Consider the following 24,825-nt stretch of genomic DNA (forward strand, 5'->3'; position numbering starts at 1 on the left):
AATATTTTGTGTACACCTAGTAAAATTATTAGTGAAAGAGTGCTGATAAAGATGTTGAATTTCTTCATCATCATCATGAGTATGTCAAGAGTAAACATATCCTCCTACCAGTGCGATCTCACACAATTGTGCTGATATGTTTTTGCACGTAGTACAGCAAGTGAACCCGCTCTATTGGTACACAAAATTATCATGCCTACTGGTTTTAGATTCGTAATAAAAGAAAAATAGGAAAAAAACAGACCAACATCCCACATCTTTATTCAAGTCATTACAGAATTTCTGATACATCTAATGAAGAGAGGTCTATAAAATGTACAAGTACTAGAGTTTATATTTTTTGAACATTTTGGTGCACACAGTCGCAGCAAAATAAAACAAAGTCACACACGCCTCAGAAATGTTGACACGTGTTGTCAGAAACACGGCAGGTCGGTTTAAGAATGTTCTTAGTCAGTTACAATGTAACATGGAACTTGAGAGCAAAAAAAAAGAAAAGAAAAAAAACCTAAAAACCCACTAAAACACCTATAGAGTCATTCCCCAAAAAGAGAAAAAATATTCACATACCAAGTAGAAGAAAAAGGACTACAAGACAAAACCCTACAAAATCCCTTTCCATACACCCCCTCAAAAAATAACCAGGGAAAAATAACAGAGACTTCCAAACTAAACTCTTTAACAGAAAATAAGCTATGCATTGAATACAAATAAAACAAATCAGCACAGGACAAAATGCAGGATGAGCCTCAGACGTTACTTGTAACTGTTTTCACCAAGTGGTAAATTTGATCGATTAAATCATGACCTAAGATAACTTGAGTACTAGCTGGTGATTAGCTCATCCATCCTAACAATAATGTCAAACAATTTGACATATAATTTGATGAAAATCTAACTTATTTTAACTTTTAAACTTTTCTACTGACATGCTTTTTGGTTGGCCCATTACTTTTTATGTTTTTGTCGTAAGTCCTTTCATTAACTAGCATTAGCTGGCAAATAATTCCCCGTACTTTCAAGAGGTAAAAGGCCACACAGTGTAGCAATCCTTAGGACGGCACCAAGCCTCAAGGTGGTGCTATTTTATTTTGCCAATAGCTTCTCTGGCACTGTTTAGTTCTACTTTAGACCCTGGTATGGCAGGGTACCGTACTCTGGACTGTTACAACAGGAAACCCACTGAGGTCATGTTTGATCCCTGCCCATTACTACCTTAAATACAGGTTACACAAATATTGTTCATACTTGGTAGCGTAAAACAAAAGTGGTAAAACTGTGTGGTGGAAACATTTGGCTTTTTATTTTTGGACAGGAAGAAGAATAAAAGCACAACATGGCAACAGGAAGTACGTCACCGTCAAAGCACTGTTCTGTTGCTTTTAACACAAACCTCAAAGGACTTAACTACTGTGTAAACTGAAGACGGAGGAAAAACACACATTGAAGGACAAATACTAGCTTGACATTCACACATGACGCGGACGGGCCTGAGGATCGTTACAGGAACAGCGCGTAAAGGTCCACGTAGGCAACGTAAAAAACATTCAGTCCTGGATTCCCAGCGTTGGCCCGTCAGATGGTCAGACGTGGTAACAGGGCCAGTTGGCGGCAGCAGCGATGACCTTCGGATTCCATTCAAGACAGGATTTTCTCCCGCGTCTCAGGAAGCTTCAGTGCTAGTAACCCGCCACAGACGAGCGCAGAGAAGGCTAAAAAGATGGGAATGATCTTGGTGACGCCCACAAACGCTGCAAAGATGAAGCTGGCGATGATGGCGGCAAATTTGCAAATCCCATTGAGGATGCCAAATGCAGTGCCTCTGCAAAGTTACAAAAAAGAAAGATGTCATTCAGAAAAACTTCCCTATGTAGCAAGACGGAAATGCGCACATATGCATCCAATCTCCCCACACCAGTCTCACTATCCTTGTTCTTTATTTCAACTACACTGACAGTATAGGCTGTCCCGAAGGTGAAGAGAATGTCCTTCACCCACTTCTGTTCTCTGTCCTGAGGGTGAGGAAAAAGTCCCCCAGCCGCTTCTGGTCCTTGTTCTGGCGGATGGGAGAAAGTCTCTCAGCCACTTCTGGTGCCAGTTCCAACTGCGAGGAGAAACTCTATTGGCTGTTTCGGATTCATGTTCTGGTGGCTGGGAGAAGTTCCTTGGCTGCTTTTGGAACCAGTTGTGGCAGCAAAGGTACTTTGGTCGCCCCCTATTGCTATCCCTATTGCCCTCCTGCTTTGTACTGGTTTTTGGTTTTGGGCCTTCTGAGGAGTCTTGAGTGAAATCTTCAAATGATTATTTTATAACAGTGGATTTTAATGTTTCAGTTCATGTAAAAGAACCCGTTTGTGCATCACTACTCTGAAACGCTTATATTCTTTGTGCAAAGAATGATACAAAAATTAAGATTAATCTCTGACACCTTTAGCCATTGACGATTTATACAAACGTTACAAAATTGTTCATCATTATTTCAAATTTTGGTAGCCTTCAGCAGCTAATGTTCCACCTTACCTTTTCGATGATGGATAGAGTTCCACAGAAATGACCTCTAGCCCATTCCAGGCTGCCACACTAGCACCGTAGAATAAACACTGCCAACATATGACCGCTCCTTGACTGAAGCTTAATAAGAGTAGAAAGGTGCAGGCGGATGACGCCAACATGGAGCCACCTAAAATTCAAAAACAATGATAAGATAAAAGCCATAATTGGATCAAACGATTGCAACTCGTAGATATTGACCTATTATCCGTATTCGTCCGATCTTGTCCATGAAAAGTGCTGAGATGATGTTGCCCGGCAGCACTGCTAAGCTGCCCAAGAAGCTAACCAAATAAATGACGATGTCGTTCTCCTCCTGGAAGTTGAGGTGGCAACCTTTCTTGGGGTGCAAGAAGGTTGTGTTCTCCATCCGGCAGTCTTTGAACTTCTCTTGCCACAGATCTGGTGAATGTTGATATTTCTCATTTGTTAATGGCGACAAAACTCAGGATGCTTTGTTAGCATTAATAAATAGCACTATACTCAATGATGTCTGATGTGTACTTGAGTGTCAATTGGGAATCCGGTAAAGCTTGACACATATCACGAGAATTATTGCATGAAAACAGAAAAATCATGTAAAACAAGGAAATGAGAATAAAATTGTTGAGGAAACGAGGTGAAATGAGAATTTTTACATTTATAAATGATCATTATCATGTTTTCACGTGATGATAAGCTTTTTGTTTTTACACAATTATTCTCATGGTTTACTAAATAAGGTGTCCCGTTTTTAAATGATACATTTCTTTGACATACATAATTTTTAGCAATTCACATGACTTTCATCTTTTAAATGATGCCGTTTGACATTTGAGTGTTTACATTTTTACAAGGTTGGGTTTTAAGTGGTAAGTTTTCTCCAAAACGTTTAATGTGATTACAAAATAGGTAATTTAATTTGTTTACCTGATATTTTTTACATTTTCAGTAGACAGGTTTCTGATTTTTACATGATAGCTTCATTTTTTACATAACAGTTTGCACAACTTTCTCAAATTATTTTTTTTGCTGAAATATATTATTTATCATATATTATTTACATTATTATGCGAAAATGTTTATGCCGTGAAATATAATTTTAAAAACAGAAAAATTCTGTGAAATTGTAAAAATCATCGTGTAGCTAGATAAGCCTACCTGTATTATAGAAAACAGTGTTTTTGATGGTACAGTTCTCAAAGAAGCTGTTGGTGGACTTGATGTCCTCAAAGTAGCAGTTCTCAAACAAAGAATCTTCAAATTTGACTGACTTGATCTCGATGTTTGCAAACCTAAAAAATACACACACAAACAAATTCAGTTAAATTCCTGCAGGTTCACCTCTCAGCCTAAATGTATCACGGATACCGTACTTGTCGTGGATGTACTCGCCCTCGCGGTGCACCTGGTTGACAAGCGAAAAGTTGAAGTGGAAGCGCTCCACGCGTTCCCGGTGGAAAATGCGAACTTTGGACTCATACTCCTCGAACTGCATGTACTTGATCATGTCGGGGAACCACACGCCGAGGCCATGGTAGCTAAAATGCAAATAATCGTGCATTAACTTTCTAATGCTATCACTAATTTTGTTACAACAGTATTCCCTCCATTCTCACGGTTAATCTGTTTCATAACCACTCATATTAAACTGACCTGTTTTTCAAAGAATAATTTGCGAGACTCAAAATTTGTCTAAAGTACGGTACCTTGCCCTATTCGGATCCAAAGCAAAAGAACTGAACAGTACCAAAAGGTATCGGCAAAACAAAATGGAGCCACCTTGTGGAGCAGTGCTATCCTACAGATTGCTACACCTGGTACGTACGCAGGCAATAATCCAAATGGAAACAGAATAATGCCAGTATTCTGATCATGTCAGTATTAATTGAGGTCTTAGTCCAACTGCGAGTTTTTGAATTGCAATGCTTGAGTTAGTTCTTTCATTTTCCGAGAACTTGTGTGTATATATACACATTCGAGTAATCCGATTGCTTGGGTGCATGCTAAGTTTCAAACATCCAGAATATGTTTATGCTCCAAAGCACTGTAAGCCTTTTAACCCTCGTGTTGTCTTCGGGTCAAAATGATTCGCCATTGTGTTGGGAAAAAAAAAAAAAAAACACAAAAGAATATTTTTCAACTTAAAACTTTAGGACTTTTACTAGATTGGCCTCAACAGTATAAACACTAAAATATTGTTCTGAATTTAATGTTCATGTAAACCGTACATAAAAAACAAAAACAAAGATAGCCTTGAAAGGGTTGGAGACCCCTGTCTTAATAAATATGCATTCCAAACTCATCCTTTCTAGGTGAAGAGGATGAACTATAGAACACACATTGCGGTAATTAAAAGTTATTTCTTCAGGCAATACGAAATAAGATGTTAAAAATGTAATCAAGAAGCATTTACCGGGGTGTCAGTGACGACAAGTCATGTTGACATGGAAGACAAGGGTGTATACAGAAAATGACAACACGAGGGTTAATACAGAGATAAATGATAGACTTAAACCCAGGCTTACTCACTAAAACAGTCTCATGTTTTTTGGCTGATTACTCTGAGACATTTCCATTTGGTTTTTGCCTCTCTAGCAAAAATTCCACAGTTGTATCCATCTATTCATATTATAAATTTATGTCTCCGGTAAGCAACATACCAGCACACCTCTTAAAAGACATTGGACACAGCAATTAAGCACACTATTGGAGCAAAGAAGTACTGTACTTAGTTGATTTTAACTAGTGACATGAGATAAATCATCCTTTATTCAATGTAAAATGTTACACGCGGAAACGAGGTATACTTTGTGATGACTCCCGATCGATTTGCTTGCAAAGGGCAAGTATAAGAATGATTTGATTGTCAATGGTCTTGAAAAAAGTTCATTTGTATTGCTACAATTAAACCGAAGGCAGTTCTCTGTTTTAACATAAGGCACTTGTAAAGTGATGCTGTAATCATGCCAGGCACATATTTATCCCTAGAACTTTTTGATAGAAAGAAAAATCCACAATGAACTGAGGACAAGGAAGTTGAACCGAAAATGGCAACGGAATACTGTAGGACTTTTTACCCGGCCACAAGAGTCGGGTCACCGTGACCACCAGGGGTCACCCCAACTTACTTATATAACTGATGTTTCAAAGTACCTGAAAGCCAGACAGAACCAAACGATAACGAGGAACAGGCCTTGCAGTCGCAGATCAGGGGCGGACAACGACATTATGTTTGCCATCACCTGACAAAAAAAAAAACGGCGCCAGGATGAGAACGGATCAGGGATAATGGATTTCCAGGTGGCTTGTTAGCTACCTGTTGTAGCATGGTCATGTGTCTGACGCTCCATCGCTGGAAGGCCGTGCCCGTGTCACTTTGAATCTCGATGAACTCGTCCTCCTGTGTCTGCGGCGTTTTGATGTTAGTCACCTGCCGTGTTGACATGGCAAGATTATATTTTTCCTACTAGACAAGTTTTTATTTGGCGAAGTCTTCGGTTTTGAGCTAAATGCAATTTCTATGAATGCATTGCTCGGGGTATTTCACTTGTATACGTCAAAAAAAAAATAGGAATACTTGTGTTAAAAATCCCAGTGTTTAACTGTATTGAATTTTTTTCTTTAGACCAATAATCTAATCTTGAGTAGCCATCAATACATTACCACGAATACTCCAGAAAAAATGTTGTCATCTCATCTCATCTCATCTCATCGCATTAGCTGCACCGCTTATCCTCAGTAGGGTCGCAGGAGTGCTGGAGCCCATCCCAGCAATCATCGGGCAGTGGGCAGGGGATACCCTGAACTGGTTGCCAGCCAATCGCAGGGCACACAGGGACAGACAACTCGCTCGCTCATTCACAACTAGGGACAATTTGGACCGGCCAATCCACCTGAAATGCATGTCAATTTTTTTTTTTACTAAAATCAGTTTTTTTTTTTAATTGGGCAAAATAATCTAAGAATTTGACATTCGGGGCATTTTATTGTCATTATTATTTCGTTTTTTTGTTATTATTTTAATTATTTGGTTTCATTCGAAAATATTTTTACAAAATATTGAAATATAAAAAAATCAAGAAATTTATCAAGCAACTATTTAGACGAATGCGTAATTTGTTCTGTTTACAAAAAAGTAAATTAAAATAAGAATTATATTTTTGAATAAATAATTTAAAATCTTAAAACATTTGTATTTAAGTGACATCATTCAACGGCAATTTATTATTCCTCAAATTTTTAGCTCTTCATGAAAATTGGCATCTGGGGAGAAGCAGATATAGTATCATCAGCGTCATTGTGAATCATTTAGCGCCTCATAGAGGTAAAAAAAGACTTTTTCATTAAAAACAATATTTATTTAAATACTAAGCAAAAATACGTGAAATATCATAAAAATGTGCATGAAAAATGATCAAGAAATTTGTATTCATTTACATAACTTAAGGCTCCACCCAAAGAGAGCTGACATGTTTGTCTGCCATTTTTTTGCTGGGGGTACCCAAAATAAACATCGTGAAAGAATGGGCAAAAAAATGAGAAGTAAAATGGTGCGGTTTGGTCACTTTGAGTCTCTGTAGTTTGTATCATTCCTCTGTAGCGTTTTCGGTTAGACTACGCAATACAGCGACATCTAGTGGTCAGATATTACACAATGTCCCTTTAAAATAGGGATATAATAGGCACTGATACTAGTATGTTGTATCGGTACTTGCCAATCAATAGTAAGAATAATAACGAAGAGAAATTTCAGTTTCAAAACATAATAAAATGCTTGATTATCGTTTTTGCCTCATCATTCCATGTTTTCTTTTTTGTTTTCAGGAAATGTAAATTTGATTTGAATACAAAATAAAAAATATAAATATATACATGCGATTAGAATTTTATAAATGTGAAATGAAATTAAATGATCTGCATTTATATAGCGCTTTTCAAGTCAATGACTTCCCAAAGCGCTTTACAGTGTGCTTCACATTTCCCAATAGCGGCCTTCTATTGCAGCCATGTAAGACGCTAACCTGCTTATTGGGGGTATTAGGGGTTCAGTGTCTTACCCAAGGACACTTCGACATGTAACACGGACAAGCCGGGATTCGAACAGGGATCCCTTGATCCCAAGATGAGTGCTCTACCTCCTGAGCTACTGCCGCCCCCCAGCCGAAAATGTGAAATTTTGAGTCGCTGTACTGGACAAAATTACTAATGATGAACCAATCCCTCACCGTGAAGACTCTTTCGGGTTCGCCTTTGGCCTTCCAGTTGGTGTCGTGAACACGACGCAGGACCATCCATGCTTCGTCATGTCGGGCACTCTGAAATAATATATGTAATAGTTATAGTAATAGTTATAGTAAAATGAACATATTTTGCTGCTATAGAGTATCCAGGAATAGCCAGATATTCACTGTATATTATACATTTTTTCCCAATTTTAGTTTTTTTTTTAATCTAATTTCTAACATTTTACTACAATATTGACAAATTTTCTACAAAAAAGAATAACATTTTCTGGTGTTCACTAGTTTTCCTCATTTTAAGAACTATTTTCTACACGTTTATGTAAAATAATGTTGAAATTGATCAGAGCAATCTGCTATCTGTCATGGTACACAATTTATCTGGTTTGTATCTTAATATCACTGGAAAAACAGGATTAAACTATAGCAAAGTAAAAAATATACTTAAAATAATAAAAACATTTCTTTGAACCAAATGGCAAAAATGTTTGCTTTTAATTAAATTCATTACAATTGTTTTGCTAGCGCTTGTGCGGCACAGTTCATGTCATGGGAACCTCCTGCGTGGGTTCAAATCCAGCTCCAGACTTCCTGGGCGGAGTTTGTATGTCCTCCCTGTGCTTGCGTGGGTTTCGTCCGGGCACTCCGGTTTCCTCCCACGTTCCAAAAACATGCATTTCAGGTGAATTGGCCGGTCCAAATTGTCCCTAGGTGTGAATGAGCGAATGAGTTGTCTGTCCCTGTGTGCCCTGCGATTGGCTGGCAACCAGTTGAGGGTGTCCCCTGCCCACTGCCCAGAGATGGCTGGGATGGGCTCCAGCCCCCCCGCGACCCTAATGAGGATAAGCGGTACGGCTGATGAGATGAGACAATGGTTTTGTTATATTTTAATGTTGCTTTTTCTGGAAATATATAAAAAGACCTACTTGAAATTACAAAATTGTATGTTGTGTTGTTTCTTCTAGTAAAGTTTTATTTTAGTTGAAAATGTTGAAAATATTATTTAAAACCTTTATTTATTTTAATTACAACTTTGTTTTTATATGTTTTAATCTATTTTCCAGTAATACAAAAAATATCTTCAAAATAGGCAAAATGATCTAAAATGATCCATCTAGTTAGTAGATGGTAGATGATGTAGCTAATTTCAAGAAATATTGTCTACCAACATTAGGAAAAAATAAGTAACACGAGAAAAATGATTACCCATTGTTAGATAAGACAAAAATGCTCTTTTTAGGTATTACGTTACAAAGAAATACTAAGAATTACACATTAGATTAGCAACATGATCTGTACTATTAGATAATACTTAAGCTAATTTTAAGAAGTTTTTGACCAACATTAGGGACAGAAGTACTTTAATTGAAAAAATACAATAAGTAAGACAAGTTTGCTCATTTCATGTATAAATGTAACTAAAACACAAGCTAAAATGTCTTTATATAAAAACATAACACATAACATAACATATAATGAGCAACATTTTTCTGACAATGGGGTAAGGTCTTATATTTTGCACAGGGCTTGGAATGTTCCACCTGAGGTGCCAAATTATGGCAAAATATAATGGCAAAGTAACATGGCAAAATAAAAGATCAGTTCAGTTCTCTCTTTAACAAGTGTTGGACAATTAAACTGAATCCCAACAACATTGATTGTAACTTTTACGCCCAACCATCCATTATCTGTGCTGCTTATCTTCACTAGGGCTGCAAGGGGTGCTGAAGAACAGAAAGTCTTGAAAGAATTGAAAACATCCCGTCAAAACTTTATACATCTTGAGATTTGCAAAAAGGTCTTTTAAACAGGACAGTGGACATCTTTATGGACAATATCGCTCGTGATTATGCTACCAAAGAAAAGAAACCTCCAACTATGCGGAAACTACAGAACCATTAGTCTCATCAGCCATTCGAGCAAAGCTATGCTCAAGGTCCTACTGAACAGACTGACACCACAGGCTAAAAAGATCCTAGCCGAACAGGCAGGTTTCAGGGAGGAAAGGAGCACCACAGAACATATTTTTAATCATACATCCTGTGTGAGAAGTTTCAACAACACCATAAAAACATCCATCACGTTTTTGTGGATTTCAAGAAGGTGATTGACAAAGTGTGACAAGCCGCTTCAAAGGCCGTCATGCAAAAGTACAACGAGTAGTAAGTAATGACCAACTAGCCCCAAGGTTTCTCCACAAACATCAGCATTAACTACCAACAGCTTGAACCTGTCACCAAATTTTAATATCTTGGAGCTGTTATATGAGAAGAAGGATCAGAACTAGAAATCATGGCCAGGAAAGCTCAAACCACAGCCATACTTGCCAGACTTAAACACATTTGGAGGGACAAGTACATAGCAGCAGAATAAAATATCAGACTCATGGAAGAGCTGGTCACTTCCATCTGCCTCTACACATGGGAGACATGGACTCCCACATAACTGTTGTCAACTGTGCACGGACGAAAACTGCTGTGGTATGGTCACGTCACAAGATCATCAGGAAAGGCCAAGATAATTCCCCAAGGCGCAGTCCTAAGGGGCAGGAGGTAAGGAAGACCATAAAAGTACTAGGCTGACAACGTAATGGTATAGACTGGTGCCACCTATCTCACAACCCCAAAAGAGCCTAGGAAGTGTCAACAGTGGAGAAGGCTTTCCAGAGTTGGTGCCCGACCACCCAGGTGGTTAAGGGATCAGTGAACCGTGAACAATCATAAAAATGTGTTCTTTGCTGTTACAATTTTTTTCTCAATTCATGACACCGTAGTGATTGATAGCTCTGCAAATAAAGGCCTCACTATCCATCGCCCGTGCTCTATTTTTACCCTCCCCAGGTATGCACTTGTGAAAGAATGTTTGTATTTGGAGCCACAGGAAGCCAACAATAAGGCCGCAATGTGGCTAAGCGTCTGACAATGTTCGCACGGCGTTCCGGTCCTCGGCTTAGCGGGCCTTTGCTACTTTGGCATAGCGAGGCCGTGTTGCATTTGGACGGGAGGTGTCCAGATCGAAGGAAGTGGACGACATTGTCAACTGATAATAAGAGTCAGCGGGCAATTACCGGTCTTGTCCCAAATTTACTGGATTTCGGCCTCCAATTTCTTAAACATTAAATAAAGTCCTCAGCTTCCCAATAGACCCAGACCCACTCTTTGCCCTTTTCAGAGTACAGCCACCACTGAGCCAATCCAAACCCTCAGGAACTGTCATTTCCTTTTTTACATGACTTGCAAGGACACGCACCCTCCTAAAATGAACATTGACTGTACATCCACCCTCTGAGTGCCATGAGACTAACTTGAAACCAGTTTAATCTATTCCCTGCTCATTGCCCGAAGACAGCTTGGATGGACTCCAGCACCCCTGCGACCCTGTGGGGATAAACGTTGCAGAAAATGGATTGACAGACAGACGGAAGGACGGACAGACCTTTCCTCCAAAACACAACAGATCGATTCAGGAAATATTGCAAAATGGGAAGCTTGACAAAATCATGTTCTCCCTTAAATCTTCCATACAGGTCTTTCACCAGACCTGTAAACCCTATTCATCATACATAGACACCTTGCAATTTGAGATAGATTATCATTAGCTCTGAGCTGCCCCTAACCCCAACCATTTTATTTTATGATTTTAATTAATATTTTTTTCCTTGCTTTTTGTTGTTGTTATTTTTTTCCCTTTGTTCCTATCATGGTTATGAAATTTATTGACCGTTAATCTTTATTATTGGATTTATATGTTTTAATATTATTGTACTGTACATTTATCTCCCCTTTTCTGATACATGGATATTTTTTTTGTACTTATTCAATTATTTTACTTTTCTGGATGGTGTGAATGTGTGGCTGAATGTGTTGTTGAAGTGGGAAATGCCATATGTACAAGATGTTTTTCAATGGAGACACCTATGTTTACAACCTATTCCATGTAAGTTCTCTGTCTCCCTCATTTATTTGTACCACCGGTAAAGAGAACAAAATGATATGAATAAATAAAAAACTAAAAACAAATCATTTCTGACCTCCAGGAGGAATCGGGGACTTTCCGGCATGAAAACGACGCCGACCAGAGCTGCCAGGGCGGGAAAGAGGCAAACTAGGATGAAGAGTCGCCAACTGTGCATCTGGAATTCCGTGCCGATGGCAAAGCCCCAACCTGCAGGCATGCGCATGACATTTTCAGGTAAGTTATCAGTGTTGGGGGTAATGCTTTACAAAGGCATGCATTCCTGAAATGCATTAACTTTTCTCTGTAATGAGTACATTATCGTTAATCATTAATAACATTTTGTTAACTAACTTTAGTTTCGACAAGGTGTGTGACTCCGCTGCTTTTTAACAGCTGATCATTATTTGCAATGTCTTCTGTTCTTTGACAGGTTCCGCTTCGCTTTTATAACTCACATATAACCCTTAATCCGCCAGCAAAACAACGCTGAATTTATGAAGGGTCGGAAAGTTTATATCTACTTACAAAATACAACCAAACACAGTTACAGTGGCTGTGTCTCAAGCACAGAGTATGAGGTCATCTATTCTCTCCCTACTGATAATCTGATATTCTCCCTACTGTGTATGATCGCATCCAAGCCATATTTACAGCTATTAGAAAAATTCTGAAATCGGGGGCAGTTTGTAGCGAATGGTAGGCAGGGTGTGTGGAGGGAGCGTGGCTTATACAGGAACAACATTATCAATAGGGCAATTATGAGCACAGAATTTACAGTAAGGGGGGGAATATCGGTATTTTTACTTGTAAATTTATTTTTGCGTAATTATGCCTGGAGAAAAAAAAGAAGATGTCTTAGGCTTTATCCAGAAATGGAGACAGAAATCTTGAAGTAGTTTGAAATCAGAAAACAAAATGGATATGGCTCTCATGACTGAATAACCCAAAGAATAATGAAAGGTTTTCACTGTTTCCACTGGTTGGTGTACACTGTACACATTTTCTTCTGTCTCTTTTATCATCAGGATACTTTTAAGCAGTTTAAGAGGGCTCGGCCTCAATGTGAATATATGCATTAATTTGTAACTAGATAGTTACTTTTATGGTATTATACTACTTTTGGGTGTCAATAACGCAATTACTTTTTGAAAGAAGTAACTACCAGTAGTAATTGTAACTCCAGTAACATGCCCAACACAGTTTATAAATGGAGTGTGATGTAAAATTATAGACTAATTGACTTTATGTTTTTCTGCCTTGAGCTGAAGTCAGGACTTTTGCGGTCTGGATTGTTATTTTGCAGTTTTCCAGAGCCTACCACAAGATGATGCCAAATTACTGCCGATGAGGAAAGCATTAAGTTTAAAGGAAGTCTTAACTCACCTAGGCCAAATGTTTGTAAATATTTCCTAAGGATTTATTCAAGGTTGATACATTGAAAAATAGATAAATAATTCTCATTAGATTTTAAAATGAATTGTACTTGTTCCTTTGACGGATGATTTTGATGATTTTGCTCATTTGAAATATAATTTTCTATATCTCCTGATATATCCAAAGCCTTATTTTTAGTAAAAATGATAAAATAATAAAATGAGCAAAAACAACTGGTATATTATTACCTTTCTATTTGAACTTGTTTTTCTACTCACACTCATTAAAATTATTGTAGGCAGAAACAAATTAGTATAATTGTTAAATAATACTATTTTAGCCAAATTGTGCCATTTTAAATCATTTTGCTAATTTCAAATACCATTATTCATACCTCATGATTAATTTAGGATTTTATTTTTTAGAAAAATAATAAAATTATAGTGATTATATTCATGGTTGTAATTTTAACTTACCTTTCTGTTAAAATTAAAAACAAATGAGAACAATTATTATGTTGTGATATTTTCTCATTTTTATCATTATTTTTAACAACTTTTTACAAGAAAAAGATCATTATAAAATATTGAAGATTAGCAGAATTGTGTGCCACATGAGATAATTTTGCCCAATTTTATTTTTATCATTTTACCAGAAAATAATTTAAATATGGGTAACATATTGAAAAATAATATTCAAAAACAAGTTTATTAAATAAAGAAATAGCAGAATGATCTGCCGTTTGGTATATCAGATAATCTTGCTGTTTCAGTAAACTAAAGTTTAATATGAAAAATAATAACAGAAAAAGAGAATTTAAAATATAGATAAATAGGAAAAATACATAATCCCTAAAAAAGGCAAAATAATACGATACAGTATGGGAGATCGTTTTACTTAATAATGCAAAATATTTTTCTTCATCTCATCTCATCTCATTAGCCGTACCGCTTATCCTCATTAGGGTCGCGGGAAATATTTTTCTTATCTTGCAATAATATATTTTTGAAAGAAATCGAAAGATTATTGCACTGTAAGAAAATACAAATATTTTCCAACTGTCAAAAACTTTTTGTAATAACTATTTTTTTTCCCTTTTTTTGTTAATTGTTTTTTCCTAGTATGTAGGGAAAACATTGAATCTAATAATATACCTGTAAGCACGGGAAATAAGTATGAAGAGTTGGAATATCTACTAAAGAGCTAAACAGATTTTTTTTGTTGTTGTAGGATTTTGAACTGTGATCTCTGATTTGCATGTTTGTATCCATTACCATAGTGAGGGATGATCCCCCAGGCGGTGAAGGAAGCATAGAGGCCACCTAACATCCAGAACATGCAAAGCCAGCTCAGATGTTCACCACGTTTGTCCATCTGCAGGAATTCGGTGAAGTACGTGTACACTATCGGGATGGAGCCTCCGATGCTAAAAGAAGGAAATATATAAAAATGTGCAATGGATGAGCTGAGGAAACGTGCAATGGATGAGCTGAGGATTTCGTCAAGTTTTTTTATTCATTGATTTTTGTAGTCATTTTTAACTGAAGCAAACACATTGGGCCTCACACTGGATAAACTGTACCGGTAAAAGAGAGCCGAAGAATTTTGTACATAGACAAAATAAAAACGAACCAAAAGCAATGCATTGAGCTGATGATTAAAAATAGAACTTGTGACATATAACTGAACCGATTATTAAGCAGGTTTTCAAAATGTCAAAAAGCTCCAAAATAGTTAGCAGCTGATTGTTAATCATACGAAAATGGCTCATAATATCCTATGGAATGCAAATGTGAAGGACAATTTGAATAAAGTAGGGGAACGTGGATAACTCATGTTAAAGGTCAGCGATAATGACATTGACATTTTGTGCCTGGATATATGAATTCAAATGAAGGGAAAAGTGCTCTCACCCGAAGCCGGAGCAGAACCTGAAGAAGAGGAAGAATCCGTAGCTCTGAGCAAAGCAGGACAGGAAGGAGAAGATCAGGTCGATGGAAAGCACGTAGATCAGGCACTTCCTGCGCCCCATTTTGTCACTCAGACCCCCCCAAACCAAGGCGCCCACCATCATGGCCACGTACACCAGCAATCCTGAAGAACAGAAACTGGTTAAATTGGTGAAATAACTTGCTCAGGCGACAATATCAAGAATAAAAATATATTAAAGCAGAGGTCTCAAACTCTATATATTTTGGGGCTGCCACAGCTAGTTTGTGGATGAGGTTGGGCCAAATCGGGCTTTCAGCAAGAAAAGCTCTGATAAGAACATTATGGTGTTCCCTAAATAGCTTCTTTAATGTTTGCTACACAAAATCCATCCATCCATTATCTGGGTGCTGGAGCCTATCCCAGTTATCTTCAGGAAGTGGGCAGGGTTGCCAGCGAATCACAGGGCACACAGAGACATACAACCACTCGCTTATTCACACCTTGGGACAATTTGGACCGGCCAATTGAATTAACAAACATGTTTTTGGAATGTGGGAGGAAACCGGAGTGCCCGAAAAAACCCATGCAGGCAAGGGGAGAACATGCAAACTCCACACAGGTAGGCTGGTAGCTGGGACACCTCAGCTATTAGAGGGTATACTGTTGTAGACCCGTGGTGAAGTGCAACCAAAAGCGAGTGCAAAAAACTACAAGGAAGAATACAAACTATGGAGGCTCAGATTGACCAAACTTCTTCTAAATTTGTCACAGTTGCCATGGTGCCCAATTGGACCCCCACCGTGTGGTGCCAGCTTCTGTCACGGTTGCCATGGCGCCCAATTGGCCCCGCCCATGGACACCAGCTGAAGCTCGTTGACAGATTGCTCCCTGTCACTACTTAAACGCTGTCCTGCGAGACGCTTTTTGTCAGAGCGTCTGCAAAACTCTGTTTTGACACGTCTCCGTTTTTCCTGTGTTTTTGCTCCTGATTTGCTCTCGCCACGATCTGTTTGATTTTGACCACTTCCGCGTTCCAAGCAATCTACTCCCTGCGACCAACGATCTCCGGATCGAGTGTGCGCTCTTTCTGTGAGTAACGTTACGCAAGTGGGTCCTGTTTTCTGTGCTGGTACCTGACAAAATGATTTTGACACAATTTTTTGGGGGTACCTTAGAAGCAAGATGGCATGTGATGTGATATAAATACAAATTTCTTGATCTGTGAGTATAAAGTGTTTTATAAATACATGTTTACATCACAAATTATTTTTCAAACAATTTTTTTTTTTAATTTAAGAATTGTTATGACCCATAGAAGAAGCTACGGGTACCCCCAAAAAATCTAAAAAAGGATGGGCAAAAAAAATGGGTAGACTGATGCATTTTAGACACTTTGAGTCTCCGTAGTTAGTATTCTTTCTTGTGCTTTTCATCACTCATTTTCGGTTACACTACCACATACAGCAACATCTAGTGGTTGAAGTTTGATTGTTTAGAAACAATTTCACTGCCTTTTAACTTGGACAGCTACAAATTTTTATCCAAACGGTGAAACAAATGTAATTGGAAAATGCATCTTTCTTTAATTTATATGTGTGTGTTTATTTCTTATTTTATCCCCATTTTTTAAGCATCCCGATTTTGTCAGTTAAAAAGTCAGCATCCAACCTTTTGACGTGTGACTTAATATGCCCTGCTTGTCTCCGGTAATAGAGATAAAAGTCATATCCACTAGAGGGCAGCCTTTCCTGTTTTATGATTATGAAGAAGGCCCCATTTGATGTCTGAAGAATGTTTTTAGAGGCTGACTTCACGTTGACGCCAGCGATCAAGATGACTGAATGTTAATGCAGCAGGAATAAGAAATAAAGGTCAAGACCATAAAACGCTGAAGTCAGTTACTGGCAAATGTTGTCCTCCGCCATTAAGGATTCGTTAATGGCGCCACTTCGGTCAGCAGGTGTTAAAGTCCAGTCGAGCCATTATTATGCGGCTTCCAAGAGCGCCCCGCCGAGCTGTCCATTAGATACAAAACCATTTCGAACTTGTGCTTTATATCTCTGGGGAATTTAATAGACACCCCGGCCATCCGTAGCTACCAACCTGCTCGGTTTTACTATGCGGGGCTAAATACGGCACGACCATAAACGGCTTAACGGCACGTGGTGCCGTCGTGTGCACCTTCCCTGTGGATTAGTAGCCTGATGCTCAGCACAGCTCCGTCGCTCGTGACCGGCCCTTTTCTTACTGTAGTCGTTTTGCGAAAATGGGACAGGCTTTAATTTCCTAGGGCAAATTTCTCTTGTTTTCACTATTGGATAGCTCCAGTTTTATTCCAAACAAGCAAATAACCAAGTAATTCACTATGTAAACTAAATCCAACAATGAATTGTGAACCTTTAGAAAACACTCAAATAATTCCGTCATTTAAGTGACTATCTTAGCAATTATCTAAGCCAAGAACAAATAACTTTATCGGCACAATGACCTAATAGTGACTACAGTATTAGAAACTAACTGACCGGACAACTCAGCAACCCATAAAACAGTTATCTGATCTAAGTAACAAACAAAAGAACTACCAGCCGTACCAACCAACCTTACCTACATTCCAATCTAACTACATTCCTAACTACCTACGAACCTACCTGCCGACCAACTTAGGTACCTACATACCTACCTAGCTAGCTATCAACACAGACCTACTTATCTACCTACCTACCTACACAGACATAACTACTTACCTACGTGAATACCTACCCGCCTACTTTTTTACCTATTTTTCTACTGAGAACCCACTTCCCAATCTTGGTAACCTACTAGTTAACGATACAACATTCCAAAATACCTCCACCTAAAAGAACGGACTGACTGACAATTCAAGAGTTTAACATTTTCCTAAAACATATTGTATTGCTCAATTGACTGACCTAACTGTTTGACTGACTGATGGACTGACTGATCAGTCATTTAAAGAACAATGAAACAATCTAACATCAAACAAAACTCCCAACTAACTAACTGGCTGACTGACTTAACCTACAACCTAACCGACTAACAAACTTTCCAACGAAAAAACTTGCTAAACATAACTTTCAACAAGTAACAGAAAAACTAAGACCGACCAACTGACCAACCAACATGCTAACCAGCTGACTGAACAACAGACCAACTTACAAACCATCTAACCTACTGACTGACCAACCAGCTTATTGACTGACTATCCAACTGACCAAGCAACTATCCAACTGACCAACCGACGGACCAACCGACCAATTGACCAACCGTCCAGCTGACCAAACACTCAACCGACCCACCAACCAACCCACCAACAAACTAGCCTGCTTGCCAGCCAGCTAACCAACAGACTGACCAAGCAATCAATTGACCACGCATCCAACAGACCGAACCAACTAACCAACCAACTATTTAAACTGGTTGAAGGACTGAAACACATTTAATTTTACCTTTAACTGACTAGAATTTCTGTATCCTATTAAAACTCACTTACTCACATGGAAGAATTTCCTAAGTTGATTCAGATTCAGATTCAGATTCAGATCTACTTTATTGTCATTCTAGTACACGTGTATACAGAACGAAATGTCGATGCATCTGACCCCCACAGTTTCCTTGAATGTACAGATATAAATAATGTTGTATTGTATTTTGGCTACGTGTAGTATTTTACCATAGTGCCGATAGTGCAAGAAGAGTAGCTAACCAGATGTACAAAATGGGCAGTCAGGTTAACAAGTCAGGTACACAGTAACATTATGATGACTACAGTTTGATAAAAGGTTTACCTAACTAGCTGACCACCAAATCTGGCGGACAATAAAACTCCCACAACAATCAACCAACTACTACAAGTAGTAACTAGCCAAACAAAACAACGGTCGCTTCACATAGTGTGATCAAACATATCCTTTAGCTTAACACATTTGTGTTAGGACATTTGTTACAATCCGTCTGGACCTTGTGACTCATGTTTTCAAAAGCCAAGACAAAACCCATTCCAGCAAAGAACCGACCATAAAAGAAAAAAGCATGGAATTGCTCTCCTGATTCCCACCTGTGCCCCCTGTTGGAGCAACATGAGTGTGAATCCGAGAGGATCATTCTGCTGATAGAAGTCACATCTTCGATTCTCTCCAGCCCTCGCCCGAAGGGGATGCCGCCGGCCCATTTCCCATTTTGAGACGGCGGGGTCTTTCCCCCGCTTTACCTTCAGCTGGTCACAGGATGGAAGCGTGTCTGACGGCACTGTGCCTCTGCTACTGCAGCAACATGTTTCCTATTATCCTACAGACGCAGACGCAGGAGGCAGGATGCAATCATCAGCCGCTTCCTCATCCATCTCCCACACTACAGCGTCCCTGGAGCTGGTTGTTAAAATGAAATGATGCACTTTCTAGCTGGCTAGCAGGCCCAAGGAACAAGGTGAGAGGCTTTCATTTGCTCCTGAAGGAGGCGGGACATACGTTATATTCCTGTGATTTTGGAATCGTGCTACAGAATGATTCCAAGTTTTTTCCGACACCGCGAAAAATTAATTGTTACCCTATCGTTGGAAAATGTACCTCATTTTAAGTATATTTTTCTTTTTCTAACATATCTGTTTTTCTCAGATTATATAGGAAAATTATCCTGTAAGGAAAGCTATTTAATCAAGCACATGATCGATCATAGTGCTCAATTTGGGGGAAAGAAATTCAACTTAGATGAGAAAAATATAACTTTAAGGGATATAGTGTCATATTTGACCGCTAGATGTCGCAGTATTGTGCATTGCAACCTGAAACGAAACTTCTTTAAAAAGGATATAAGATGTTTAAGATTTTTGTAAACATACAATTAATATGAATGAAATTGCAATCCTTAAAATGCTAAAACAAAATCTTGCTACATTGTCAGTTCACTTTTACTATGGTTGTAACCATAAAAAATGTGCGCGTGCGCAACTGCGCACTGCTCGCACATTCTCAGCGCACAAGAAAATCTAGCCAGCGCACTAAAATGAGGGCTCAAAATTACTAATTAAGAAGCGAATTAAGTCAAAGTTACAGTGCACGAAGGTAAAAATACATGGGTTCCCCTGACGTTGGGTCCTAAATGCGGTATTTTGAAGTCGAGTTGAAGTAGAACGAAGTTGGGTAAAGTTAGAAGAGAACCGGCTTCTTCGGCTCGGCTCACTAAAAGGAACCGACTCTTTTGGGTCCAAAACGGCTCTTCAGGTTGTTTTTGCTTCTTTAATCCCAACATGACCAAATATTATGTAAAATTATGCACAACATGACTTAAATGAAGGGGGGAATAGAACAAAAAAGAAAAAAAATACCAAAATGAAAAAGTAGTGAAAAGCTGAGAAAAAAACAAAAAGAAGAGAAATAAAGAAGCAACAATTTAGAAAAAAAGCCAGAAAAAAAAGAAAGAAATTTAGGACAAAAGTAAATAGAGAACAAAAGAAAAAAGTAACAAAAAAGTAGAAAAAACACGGAAAAAAGAAGAAAAAGTTTGTGTTGCATTCAAATAATTTCCAATTATATAAAGTGAATCTTGTTGCCAACATTGTATTTCCACTAAAGAATGTGATTAAGTACAGTTCTGTATCTTACAACCGACTAAATAAGCCCCCAAAAATGATATTATTATGCGACAAAATATATCAGAAAATAAAAAGAAATGGATATCTTGTGAAAGAATTGTAAGAACAAACGACATTTGTAGGCCGTACAACCTTTGCAATAGTACATGAGTAAATTCATTCAAAAGAGAAAAATAATTTTGCATTGCTGGAAACTCAGCAAAATGTAACTTGATGTCAAGTTTTGGACATGTTTGATAATTAATCATCTTGCCACACTTGGGATTATGGTTGCTCACTGTTGTTTCAAGCGTTGCTCACCGACTTTGTGTGAACGCTCCGACCCGTGGAAAATTAGAGGGAACATTGGTTGTAACCTATTTTGGTCATGAGGAAAATTAAGTACTATGAGGAATAATACCTTTAATATATCCTTATATCTTATGTTCATGACAATTTAAAAAATATTGTTATTTTTGATGAAGATTATATGCCTTACGAGATAATTCTGCCGATTTTAATCAACGATTAAATTATTCATTTTTTTCTTTTGAAAAGAGTATTTTTTTCTCATTTTACTGAGAACAAAAGTTAAAAATTTGATTTAAAAATTAGCAAAATGATCGACTAAAGTGGAGCATTTATTTTGAAATATAATTGTTAATACATGTTCTAAAAACAAATTATAGAGGAAATCTCAGTATGATTCCTTTAATATAACATCAGTTATTGTACTTTTTGAAATAATTACAGGAACTTCTTTTGAAATATTTGAATTTTTTTTTTTACTTTCTTTAAAAGTTTTGTTTTCACGAATCATCACGTAACCAAAACCCCCAATCCCAACCCCAAATGCCAGGCAATGGGTGCCAATGTTGAAAGTATTAGGGATCGAACATCTGAACTCCTATTTTCAGGGTAAGTGCACTACCGTAAGGCCATCAAGCTGGTTTAAATGTTCTTTCACCGGTCTACTTACCCAACAAGCCTTTGTCGGAGTTGGATATGCACATGTCCTTTTCGGCACTCGGCATGACGAAGCCCACCACAAATCCGTCCACGCCGTCCGCCATCAGTGCCAGGCCCAGCACAAAAAACAGCATCCACTGAAATCTCCCGTGTCCACAATCCTCCATGATGGTCTCGTACTGCTCTGGCAGGTTGTCCTCCTCGACTTCTTCCTGCTGGGCAGCCAACCGGGCCTTCCGTCTTGCCTCCAATCGGGCCGCCCGTCGAGCCTCTTTGATTTCGTCCGGGTGCGGCACGCCTTGATACTCGCCCTCGTACATTTGCTCATCCTCATCTGCCCCTTCCGTGGCATCGCTAGCGGCGTCCTCTTCCTGGGGCGGGTATTCCGTCTGGTAGGGGTATCCATCCTGACCACCGCCATCTTGGGTGTAAGTGTATGCGCCCGTGTCGGTCACTTGCTGGTTCACGTTATTCTGGTAGGGGTCGTTCATGTTTTTTTATGAAGATAAATTGTGCTGATCCAGGAGGCTTTTAGTTTCAGAGTGGCAAATGTCTGGTTGCTTAGTCGAAGGCCTCAGCGGCTGCAGAGATGCACTATGACCTTTCCATGATCAACCTAAAACATAAAAAAATTGAACGTGTTTAAAATATCATACAAACAAGAATAAAACGTTTACTGAATTAGGCAAAGTTCGAGGGGTGGGATTTATTTTTTACAATTATTATTCAATTAAAAACACGATTTTACACTGAACGAAGAAACTCGTTCTACAGGCTCATACATTTGTTTAATGGTGGGGTGCGTCAAAGTAGAAAGTACAATATATTTTATATTAACTATGTCAATGCATAATTTAGTTTAAAGAGCTCTTATTTTGTTTTAGCCTATCTGTTTTTACCCTACTTTCATCAAAGCTGTTTGGGGCAGAACACATTAAATGGAGGAATGGGGGTACAAGGTAGTGAATGATTTCATGCTCATCCCTGTGTTTTTTTGTTTCTTTGTTAGAGTACCATGATAATAGTAAAAGTGAGAATAGTGATGTTTCTAGTACAGTCCAAACGTCAACGCAAACCTCAAAATAAGATGGAAAAATAATTAATTTTGGTGTGTCTAACAAACGGATGTAATTGCATGTCAAACATAAAAAGCTTGACAGAGGCTTTAATGAAAATTGAAGCCAGGAAATGGCAGCCACGAGTAAAAAAAATTAAAATTCCTTCCTTAACTGCTGAAAAAAACAAATCAATTAAAGAAATCCATTACAATTTCGTCATCTACTGCCAATACAGTACAGTAATCCCTCGTTTAGCATATGTTCCTTTTATTTATTTATCTTTTACCATTATTATACAATTAAATACTCTATTCTATGCTGAAAACGAAGAAAAAAATCCTTTTATAGGATCAAGTGTTTGTTCAAAAGATTAAAGATCTGTAAAACTGTGTTTTTTTTGTTTTGTTTTTTTATGTTTATTCTTTTTAAAAGATCTATATATACTGTAAATACTATCAAATAATCATTTAAAATCCTGGATGTGAACTAAAAGCTGAGAGACTGCTTAGCTCAGGAGTTAGCAACCCGAAATGTTGAAAGATCCATATTTGACCCCCAAAAAAGTCTAGATCCGTAAAAAAAATCCATATTTATAATTGTGTCATGTTTGTCCTCCTAAAGAAACCATATCTTTTTCCATGATCAAACATTTTTAAAAAGTGCCAATGAGCCACTAGGGAGTGCTTAAGAGCCGCTCCATAGCTACTTGTTGCCGACCTCCGGTTTAGCCAATCAAAATGCAGAACACAACACATGATGCAAATCAGTGAAGTAGCGAGACAGTGAAAAGTAAACCAGGTTATAGAGAGGGTTCACGGTAAATGAAAATATTTCAAAACACCCAAATTTACAACCGTTTGCGATCTTTGAAAATCCAAACAAACAACATAATTTGTTCTACTTTATAAATTGTACCCTTTGGAAAGCTATCACAATGACAAGTGTTTAAAGGGACAGTGTGCATTATTTGACCATTACATGTTGCTGTATTGTGCAGTGCAACTGAAAATGATTGCTACAAAGCTCAAGGAATACTACAAACTACGGATGACTACGGTGACCTGGCATTCCCAGGCGGTCTCTAATCCGACCATACTTAACTTCCCGAGATCGGTTTTCTTAGGTTGGTATAACTGTAAACATTTTAAAGGTTTTATTAATATGAAGGGCTAAATAATACACACGGTCCCTTTAACTCCAAAATAAATTACTTATAAAAAGAGATAATAAAGACTATATCCTATTAGCCACCACTATTCCAAACATAGCAGTTGATTAATCTTGTTAGTTAAAAAAAACACCTGTTTTTATCTGGATCTGAGTGAGGGCAGCCATTTTAAGAGTTGGTGTCGCGGGTTGATGACATCACTATTGCTAATTATTAGCTAACCAGTCACGACTAACCTGCTTCTTCAGGCTGCATCATGATTGGCTGAAGCTTACGTGACATCATCCCTTGACAACTTTTATACTTTTCATATATTTAACATGTTTTATTTTGAGTAAACCGAGGGGGAAAAATTACTGTGGCATATGGCAGGTTGTTTTGCTCATTTTAAGAATTTGTTTTCTAATACAGGTTGACAAATAATTCTTAAAATTAGTGAAATGATCCACTTTTTTTCTAAATCCGATAATTTTGCTAATTCTTCTAAAAAAATCCTTATTTTTTTAATCGGAACAGGTTAGCACTATAAAAAAACAACATACTTAAAATAAGAGTTATCGAAAGTGGTTTTGCATGTGAGTTAAATTATAATTACATCTAATCTCATTTGATCTCTTTGAGTTCAGAGGACAAACACCAGTGACGTTCATTCACCGACTAGAATTATCTGTAAATCAATGTAATGTAACTAAAATGCATGAGGTTATTTGTTATCAGAGTGGATAAGTAACATATTAGCCTTAAAACTTTAGCATGGAGGCTTTTTTTGGGTTACAAATTGGTTTTCATTTGATAGACCTGATAGAAAAATCCAAATGCATGAGTCATTCCTTTGACAGAGAGATAAAATAAAGTTAATGGTAAAGTTTTCTTACCAGACGAGGCCTTCCCTCAAACAAGTTTGAAGCCAAAAATCATATCCGAGGGGCATTTTCAAACGTCCAAAGCTGACATGTCAGTTTATCCCGAGACCGTGATGCAGTCAAGCCTGAGGGATTAGGATCCAAC

The 24,825-nt window shown here is 37.9% G+C and overlaps 1 protein-coding gene and 1 long non-coding RNA gene across 2 annotated transcripts; one reads left to right on the forward strand and one right to left on the reverse strand.

Moving 5' to 3' along the window:
• Positions 1-244: 244 nt before the first annotated feature.
• On the reverse strand, positions 245-24,825 carry sv2ba (synaptic vesicle glycoprotein 2Ba). The gene is made up of 13 exons (XM_088333985.1): positions 24,693-24,825; positions 21,602-22,207; positions 15,017-15,197; positions 14,378-14,529; positions 11,803-11,936; positions 7,758-7,847; positions 5,849-5,962; positions 5,686-5,774; positions 3,906-4,070; positions 3,691-3,824; positions 2,752-2,952; positions 2,521-2,680; positions 245-1,822 (listed from the first exon to the last, which is right to left on the reverse strand). Exons 2-13 carry the CDS (start codon positions 22,080-22,082, stop codon positions 1,639-1,641), a joined length of 2,085 nt encoding a protein of 694 aa, XP_088190111.1. The 5' UTR covers positions 22,083-22,207; positions 24,693-24,825; the 3' UTR covers positions 245-1,638.
• LOC148367167 (uncharacterized) lies at positions 3,931-15,227 on the forward strand. Its single transcript, XR_015850278.1, has 3 exons — positions 3,931-4,066; positions 11,809-11,963; positions 14,383-15,227. It is a non-coding gene; the product is annotated as an uncharacterized LOC148367167 (long non-coding RNA).

The sequence above is a fragment of the Urocampus carinirostris genome, chromosome 4 (genome assembly GCF_059441175.1).
Source record: "Urocampus carinirostris isolate Australia breed hairy pipefish chromosome 4, RoL_Ucar_1.0, whole genome shotgun sequence".
NCBI lineage: Eukaryota > Metazoa > Chordata > Actinopteri > Syngnathiformes > Syngnathidae > Urocampus > Urocampus carinirostris.

Coding starts and splice junctions, on each gene's coding strand:
- sv2ba (XM_088333985.1), bottom strand. CDS start 22,082: ATGAACGACCCCTACCAGAATAACGTGAACCAGCAAGTGACCGACACG. Junction 11,937..14,377: donor GGGGATCATCCCTCACTATG/GTAATGGATACA, acceptor GCATGCCTGCAG/GTTGGGGCTTTGCCATCGGC. Junction 4,071..5,685: donor TGGTTCTGTCTGGCTTTCAG/GTACTTTGAAAC, acceptor TTTGCATTTTAG/CTACCATGGCCTCGGCGTGT.